The 9,359-nt window shown below is 39.1% G+C and overlaps 1 protein-coding gene across 1 annotated transcript; it reads right to left on the reverse strand.

Annotated features, from left to right (window-relative positions):
• Positions 1-557: 557 nt before the first annotated feature.
• Positions 558-9,026, reverse strand: LOC129261853 (fucose-1-phosphate guanylyltransferase-like). Its single transcript, XM_054899883.2, has 3 exons — positions 8,768-9,026; positions 7,040-7,207; positions 558-6,013 (listed from the first exon to the last, which is right to left on the reverse strand). The coding sequence occupies exons 1-3, from the start codon at positions 8,859-8,861 to the stop codon at positions 4,479-4,481; spliced, it is 1,797 nt and encodes a 598-aa protein (XP_054755858.2). The 5' UTR covers positions 8,862-9,026; the 3' UTR covers positions 558-4,478.
• Between the last annotated feature and the right edge of the window lie 333 nt (positions 9,027-9,359).

A 9,359-nucleotide genomic window follows, 5' to 3' on the forward strand; every position in this document is an offset into this window, starting at 1 on the left:
GCTTTTTTGTGTGTGTGTGTCGTAAAAACAAAAGAATGTGAATGAAATGGCTTCCTTGAGGAAAATTAGTGCGGAAATTAAATGTAAGATCTTTAGAGTTAACGACAAGTATGTTTGTCTTTAGAAACTATTGTACTAATTATATTTCTGTCATACTGGTAGTGCAGTTGTCAGGGGGGGTGGGGATTTTGGCCATAATACCGTTTTACACAACCACACCTGCCCATCTATCCCCCCCCCCCCCACTTCCACACACATATTTCATATCCCTGATTGGATTTAATATAACACATGTAATTTGATGGATGAGATATACAGTATGATTTTATTTATGATTATTATATAGTTTTTTTCAAAGTCAGCACTGCTGCTATAAATAGCTTCATGGTACGTGTATGCTTGTAGTACAGAATACTGTGTCGGGGGGGGGGTGGGGATTTTGGCCATACCTCCATAGACATTATACACCCACTCACACACACAAGCATCCCTTGTTGGATTTAATATAACACTCTGCTCGGATCGACAAGAAAAAGATACACATTACACAAAAGGGATTGACTATTCATAACAAAATATATTATCAAACATACGTACCCACACAAAGAAAAATTTATATCTAAGCATACATGTTCATGTATGATATGATATTTACAGAGGAAAGAAGTTTGAGGTACTGGTCAAAATGCCATGATTACATACAAATCCTTAACCCTGAAAAAAAAAAGCCAAATGGGGAAGAACAAACAAAATACCAGTAGCTTGCCTTACATTATGCAATTTAGGCAGTACTGAAATACATTAATTTCTAACACTGCATTCCATTGTTAGAATCATATCCTAAAAATAAACATATTGGGTTAGATTTTGATATCCTTCACCACGATTATTTAACACATACATCGTACAAAAAAAAGTTGTTAAAATAATCAAGATAATGTTTTCTTACTTTTCTGAGAACTACATTGAGCATCAATGAATTATTGGCATGTCTATACCAGAAAAAAAATCACTCCTTTCAAAATTACGAAATCCATAAACTTCTCTATAAAAATAAATACTGTATCTATATCTGACTTAGCAGTTCTACAAGCTAGTACCATACTCAAATTCTCTTAGTATACATGTATCTGTATCATACTGGGTCTCACCACTTGAACAAGCTTGCTAGGGGCTTAAGTCCGCTGGGACTGGAGTTTAATCCACTGGCGGATCCATGGGGGGGGGGGGGGGCATAGCTGGCCCGAGCCCCCCCCCCTTTTTTGAGAGGCACAATTAAAACTTTTAATGTAAAAATGCAGTGAAAATAGAAGTGTGCCCCCCTCCCCCTTAGAGAGTGAAGACCTTTTTTTACTTTTTTTTTGCTTGTCAAATTTTTCCTCGGAAAATGTGCCCCCCCTGTGGAAAAGCCTGGATCCGCCCCTAGGGAACGTCTTACAAAGAGTGGCGATTGATCCGATCAATCTCAACTATGGAAAGCCAGCAGTCAATTCATATAAAATGCATGTTTGTTCAAAAAAAATTCTAGATATGAATGTATATCCATAAATTCATTGATTTCTTGACAATATGGTGTGTTCTCCTTTGTTTACAAAGGACATTTTGCAAATTTCCTGCAGAAAAAAATTATGACACTGATGTATTTCCATAGAGTTACGAGTGATTGGATCAATCATAACTCATTGTAAGACGGGGCACTGATCTCATCCTTCAATTGATCTTCAGTTCTGATACCTTTTCTTTTCAAAGAATCATATACATGTTCACTACTGTACTAATAGACAACAATGAAGTCAAGGTATGGCAAAACAAATTCAATGCATAAGGGGTGTTTCACAAAGATTTAAGTGTGACTTGAAGTCATGCTTTGTGCTACGTGCACAATATTTTACGGGCATTCTAATTGATTTATACGCAGTAGCGCGCCTTCTTTTAGCATGATTTGACCAATGTGGTGATGCGTTTTATACAACATGCAACTAGGGATGTAAGTGTGACTAACATCTTTGTGAAACTCACCTCTAGTGTATCTATCTAACAGTGGGACGCACAGTGGAATCTTTGGCCTTCTGGACCATTGGTTAATTGGGCATGACCCTTAAAGATTGTAAATTCAAGAAATGTCCTGATATTTTTCCAAAGCGTGCAAAAATGAACACAACTACTGAGTGCCAAGTCAACACAAAAGGTATAGAGTGAATCGCATCCTGTAAGTACACTGTACCTGTAATCGCCTCAACACACCCGAGATACACGTAAACCATTCTCTCATGTGGCATCTATTTACATCACATTATATTAGTACATTCCCCAAGATTACAAAAGTGATCCTCATGTATACGCAATTGTTAAAACTGTTTTGCATAAATTAACTTAAGAGAGTGTTAGTCAATTACAATGAACATTTTTGCTGATATAGGAAAAACAAATAATTAAAATATTCCCACCTATGTACAAAATCTTTTAATCAAATTAGGTCTACAACAATAAAAGGATCTTGACATGTACAAGTTAACTACATGTACGTCTTCCTTCATTTCATAGAGAAAAAAAAAACCCAAAATAATAAAGGATCGTAATGACGCTTCAAGATCTGCGAAAAAGTCATCAGGAATACCAATTTCAATAAATTACCTCTCCAAAGTGGGGAATATGTTAAAGGACAAGTCCATCCTGATAAAAGTTGATTTGAATAAAAGGAGAAAAATCATACAGGCATAACACTGAAAATTTCATCAAAATCGGATGTAATAATTATAAGAAAATTATGGCATTTTTAAGTTTCGCTCAATTCAACATAACAGTGACTTGAACATCCTGGTCGGTATGCAAATGAGGGGACTGATGACATCATCCACTCACTATTTCTTTTTTATTTTATCATATGAAATATTCTAATTTTCCCCTCATTGTTCTGTGAACAGTTTTATTCCTCCCTGAACATGTGGAATTAGCATTGTGCATGATTAGCATTTTATGGTTCAGTCAAGTCGGTCATTATGGAAATGGAAGTATTGTATAATTCCAAACAATAAAAAAACAAAAGAAATAGTAAGAGATGGACATCATCGACTCCCTCATTCGCATGTCACTGAGTTGTGCATATAACTGTTTGGTGAAAAATAAGCGAAACTTTAAAAATGTCCGAACTTTCTTATTTCACATCCGATTTTGATGAAATTTTCAGTGTTATGCTTGTTAGATTTTTCTCTATTTATTCAAATCAACATTTTTTCTGGGGTGGACTTGACCTTAATAAAAAAAACCTACAATAAACAATCATGAAAAAAATGCACAAAGAACTATTCTTTCCAATATGGAGAAAGATACATGTACCTTGTCATAAGATTATAAGACAGAGTTACATCCTCCACGCCATAATCCTGCGAATGGCCTTTCCTTACCAATGGCTCACACTTCCTCACGGACAAAACAATGTGGAACGCAGGAAAGCTGCTATGAGAAGACACATAGTGCCAATATGTACAGTGCGCCCCACAAACAAAGAAACCGGAGACAGAATTAACAATTATTAAATATGTTCTACTATAAATGTGATGTTTGTGGAGTGAGTCGAATCTCATCTTTAATATGAGACCAACACCTTAGCAAATCGTTCGTGCATGGCAGATTACAAACAAAAAATATTGAGGCATGTCAGAAATGATTTGTGCAGAAATTCATGTGTGAATCTGAATCCACTCTCGTTTCAGGGATCAGTGAGAGAAACTTAACAAAGAATACAAAAGAAATGCTAATGAGCCACTCGACGAATAAGCATGGTTGTTGTATCGAGAACCGATCTTGTTCAACTTTTCTGTGCAACCTGATTTTGACATTAAAATTTCAAACTCCTCTTGTTCATTAATTTGTGAAGTGTTCGTCACATATTAGGTATCAAAATATAGAAGAATTGAATGGTATGATGATGTAAATGAAATATCATGATTAATTTCCTTTGAAGTAAAAAGACATGGGAATCCCAGTTTCCTTTTTTCTAGGACGCACTTAGCTATAGCAGAATTCCTGCTAAAAGACGTGCAGAGACTTTTAACAAGGTTCCTTCAGGCCTTGTCACATCGTTCGGTGCAAGACTTGCATGTGACTTGCAGGTGACTATCATAGCTATCCGTAGGTCGCCTGCATTGACAGTATCTCTCACATACCTTACACGCACTTGCCCTCAGCAGCGCATGCAAGTATGATTTAATAATAATAATAATAAGTAATAATAAGTATTTCTAATGCGCACTTTCTAATGGATCATTACTCAAGGCGCTACATGCAGGAAAGTTTTGAACATGCTCAAAACTTTTAATGCGGGTGAGTGCAGGTGATTGCTGCAACTCAGTCCGCAAAGGCTTGCACCAAGCAATGTAACGGGGCCTTTATGTTTGAAACTCAACTACACTCGTGCAGATAGATAGTAGCAAGGGTAGATCAAGAAGATAAGGCACTTGGGGGTCATGTATTCTTATTCATCCTGATAAAATCATAGAATAGAGCTGCTTGCGGTATTCCAACATTGCTTCAATATCTTTGCATTTGAGAACGTCAGCCATTGAAAGACAACCTTCTCCCACAAGGGAATGTGGGTCCTGGTTTGCAGTGTGTACCTTTTCCAGGAATTGCATCGTGGTCTGAAAAGACTGTTCCATTGTCTCTTTGGGCGGGAACAGCTTTGCGTTCCATATGGAGAGTGCAGTATTACCTGGGAATATTGCCTGGAGCGAAGTGTGGTTGAAGTTATTAAACACAACCTGAAGGGTTTTGTTCAAGAATAAGAGCTGGCCCGCTGCCTCAAGGTGGGGAACAGCGCGCTTGAGGTTATCACGGATGTCAAAGAAAATAGTGACATAGAGTTTACTACCCTCTTTGGGCTTGACAGCTGCTGTGTGAAGGAATGTGAAAGGAGGTATGCTGACAGGACAGCCAGAGGATGGTGCCTGGATGACACAGTTACTGACAATGCATCTCTCGCCAAGCGAACATGGAGTCTGGATGTGACAGTACTCCACAATGCATGCTTTCCTGGTGTCCATACCCATAGGTACAATGCTGTTCATGACACACGCTTCCCTGGCTGAACTTGCATCAAGCATGGTGTCGCCAATGCCGAGGTCCACAGATCTGTTGAAGGCATCTTTGGTCAGGTTTAGTTCTCTCCTTAAGCTGCAGTTATCACAAAAATGGTCAAGCAGCTCTTTGGTTGTGCCAATGTGATAGAACATTGAGTAGGGTAACACAAGGACATGGAGTGGTGTACCCTGGAAGAGCTTAAAGACTTCTTGACGCATGGATAGAAGTTTAGCTGTTTTACTGCTGACGTTGGACATGTCATTGATGTAACTGCTACTGCCGCAGTTCCCGAGGCCATGTAAGAAATCACCGTGGGAATCAATCTCACATGAAAGCGGAGACCTTTCCTCGTAGAACTCGATCATCTTCTTGGCAGTCGCAGCATCCATGAAGTAACCACTGTCAACCAGAACATAATCACCACTGATGCCAAGGGTCTGCTGGCATTGTTGCGGTAAAAGGGCACCCTTTTCCCTGAGGACATCTTCAGATCTCTTGTGCAGGAACTCTTCGCATTCTACAATATGTACCTGAGAGCAGACATTGGGTGTATCCTTGTTCAAAAACACCCCATGGGTTGTCCCAATTTTGATTGGAGCTGGGTGTCCAAAGGCAGTGATACCTGGCTTGTCAAAGGACCATTCTACACCAACAGTGCAGTCGTAAAGGATGATGACGTCCGAACAAGCCAAGAAGATACCTCCAGAGACCATATGAGCAGGAAGATCGATGTACATTGCCAAAATCAACTCCAGCATCTGATAGATGGGTCGTCCATAGGGAACCGCTGTGAAGACCTTACCAAGTAGGCTTGCGCTTGGTAGCCGTTGGCTATAACCCCCTGCTGGGATGAAAAGGACCTTCTTCTTGAAGAGGCTTTGGTTGTAGATAGTCTGGAGGTAGGAGAGGGCTGCCATCATTGAGCCTCCTGGTCCTGTTCAAAGAAGGATTTGCTCAATTCAGTAATAATAACAATAGGTATTTATATAGCTCTATCTATCTAGATTTAATCTATTATGAGGCGCACTATCAGCATTACCCAAACTTATGCTCGAGATGCTATTTCCAGCACTCTGTGTATTCAAGGAATCAATCCTGCCAGGTAGCCATTCACCATGTCTTGGTTGAGCACAGCAAAATGTGGATAAATTTCTTGTTAACTGCAGCTGATATTTTACCAATAACATATTCATATTCACCTAACCTTTACATAAAGCTCATAATGACTATTCCTGATCAACTGGTCACAACCCTCAGATTTTGTAACTGTTGATGTTGATTTATATACAGGGTATTCAATAAATATTAAAAGATAAAAGAAAAAAATTGAAACCATTTCATTGTTTTGAGATTAAAGGTTCTGCCATCATACATCCTTTTGATTTATTTTTGTTATTTCATTGTACAATCCTCAGTCTTCATGCAATATAAAATTGTCATCCCATACCTTAAACTGAAAGGATGATTGAGAGTAACAATCAACTGTTTTGAATTTATTTTTCTTTAGTTTTGTTTTATTACTTGCCCCCTTTGTATTCTCATGGCCCCGTCTTACAAAGAGTTACAATTGATCTGATCAACCTCAAGTATATGGAAATCCATTAATGTCATAATTTTTTCTTTAAGAAATTTGCACAATGTCCTTTGAAAACATGTATTTTAAATGTTGATGTTGCTGGGTTTTCCATAGTTGTGGTTGATTGGATCAATCGTAACTCTTCGTAAGACTGGGCCCAGATCAATAAGGTACATGTTTACCATTCTTATGATTGTAAGCTCGACCAATGATAACGGCCATTTTCCTTCCTGGCTGCTACCTGCCAAGCAACATTTCATATATTGTACCATTGTATATATCAGTGTTGTATTCTGTATCATTTGAATTTTTTTAATGCTTTACTACCTTTATCAAAAATAAATATGAATTGAATTAAATTGCATTTTTCATGCTCTTATTTACCAATTTTAACATCTCCAGGGTCCTTAAGCACATGGTACTTGGTGCCTAGCGGTAACTGCTGCCTTGCTAATTTCTCCTTCAGTTGAAGATCATAAGCGTTCTTTTGATCTTCATCCCCGGCTGTGATGACAATGATGTCCCAGTAAGGGATATTGATAACCTGCTTTCCTGTCGCGAGGAAAATAAAGAAGTAGACACAATCACTGGAAATTCATGGATATGGGAATTTGTAGGAGACTTGACCCGCAAACAGGCACATCACATGTGGCACACAAATTAGCATATTGTGATCGTTACAGTTTCAGGTAGTCTCCCACAACACAGAAATGCAACACTAGCAATGACTGAAACTAAAGCGTGGCCCTCTGTATGCTTTGTGCTTGGAGAGATTGAAGCTTTACATTTGCATGTTTATGAAGGAGGGGAATGGCATCCAATCCATACATGTACCTGTCCAATGCAATGGTAACATTGGTTCAAAATGATAAAGATACCCTGGTAATCAAACTGCTAATCAACCGACTTATTCTTTCGTCAGACTTACGGCTATCTTACGATTTCTGTTGTCGAAAGATGGTCATAGGTGCAGCTCACGTTATTCTCAATCATTCGTAAGAAGATTTTACTCAACACCATCAGTAGCACAAACTTTTTGAGAGTTTACCCACCATCAATGTCATAGGAAGTCTCTCAATCACAATTCACATTTCAATCTCAATACAATATGCCCACTTCTTTTCCGAATATCGGGAATGGCTGTATTTCGGTTCGATCTCGAGGTCATTGTCGAATTTTCTTTCAGACATCGCTTGGCTTCGCAGTAGTTTTGATATGGATTGAAGTTAGCGAGTAAAAGATCTGTCTGTGGCTACTGTGGCAGCTCACCGGTTTGCTCACCACATGTTTGCATGATTTTTGGTCACTAACTTCAGTCCATATCAATATTTCAGCGAACCCAAGCAAAGTGATGTCTGAGTGAGAATTTGAACGATGTCGCTGAGATCGAAGCTGAAAATACAGCTTTTCCTGATCACGATATTCAGAAAAGCAGATCGCAGTCGCAGGGCACCCAAGGGTTCATTACATGCCGCTGCGCACAGAAAAATCAAGCCATAGATGTCGTGTGTTGTGGACACCAAAACTGGTGTCCACAACACACGACTTCTATGGCTTGATTTTTCTGTGCGCGGCGGCAAAAGTGGGATCCCAGCATGCGCGACCCACTAGTTACAAACGCGGTTCATGGTGCGAGGTTAGTATACCAATAATAACCTCGCAATACATGTGAGTGTTCGCAGGGGGCATTTGTACTACTTGTCGAAGTTGTCCTTGAATCTTCTGACTAAAAAGTTAGTCTAGGCCTAGTAGTAGTATTTAATTTATTTTGCAAACTATTCCAGGTAAGCAAGGAAATTATTTTAAAGTCGGCCAATGTGAAACTGCATTACCATGATTACTGCCCAGTTCTAAATTGTATTTGCGATCGAGCCATGGCATTATTAATTTGGTTCACTGACACTGCACTGAAGTCAAGGTCCTGACTCTAGCTCCACCGCGCCAGAGCTCAGGCTCAGCTACCGCCCGGGAAGCGGCGGCGGCGGCGGCGGCGGCGACGTGTAACAACACGAGCCACTCACGCACGACAGAGACAGACACAGCTAGCAGCTACAGGTAGCACTCAGCAGTTACGTTACTACAGTACACCACCTATTTTTCAGACAAAATTACCTCGTATACTTTCGAATTTCTTGATCTTCGACTCCGTTGCTCTTTGCACAAGATCCTCAATTGCTCGTCGCTTTTGTGCCATTTTGTGAGACATGACATCAAGTTTTCGCGCACAACCACAGCCTCAAGGCCACACCCCCGCCACACCTCTGATTGTTTGTATAACAATGATTACGAAATGTCTGCTAAGTTCAATTACATAAGAATATCGTATCAGTGCAGTACGTCTGGAGAGTAGTTGCCTGTACTTTTATCAAGTAAAACACTATGTGATCTTTCATGTAACAAAATCATATTGAAAACTGATGTATATACCCACGCGTGGTAACATGAAGTAGGTAGCATATTTGATTCGTATTTCAATTCATTTCCATTCAAATCAATTTATTTCAACTTTAAAACGATTACAAATCAGTACAATACAATTTAAAAATAAGCATCAATAAAAATATCGGCGGGATCTCCAAATAGGCAATACGGGCAATACGGTATATATAATCATTGATTACTCAACATATGACACTTGACAGCATGTAGGCATGTCGGACATCATGTACATGCAAATATTTTTGCATATAGTATCTGATATTAT

This window comes from Lytechinus pictus, chromosome 5 (genome assembly GCF_037042905.1).
Source record: "Lytechinus pictus isolate F3 Inbred chromosome 5, Lp3.0, whole genome shotgun sequence".
Taxonomy (NCBI): domain Eukaryota; kingdom Metazoa; phylum Echinodermata; class Echinoidea; order Temnopleuroida; family Toxopneustidae; genus Lytechinus; species Lytechinus pictus.

What these genes read in the sequence shown, in the direction of transcription:
- LOC129261853 (XM_054899883.2), bottom strand. Translation starts at nt 8,861, where the DNA reads ATGTCTCACAAAATGGCACAAAAGCGACGAGCAATTGAGGATCTTGTG. An exon ending in GAAATTCGAAAGTATACGAG is followed by an intron (nt 7,208 to 8,767) that starts GTAATTTTGTCT and finishes TCCTCGCGACAG; the next exon opens with GAAAGCAGGTTATCAATATC. An exon ending in CCCTGGAGATGTTAAAATTG is followed by an intron (nt 6,014 to 7,039) that starts GTAAATAAGAGC and finishes TTCTTTGAACAG; the next exon opens with GACCAGGAGGCTCAATGATG.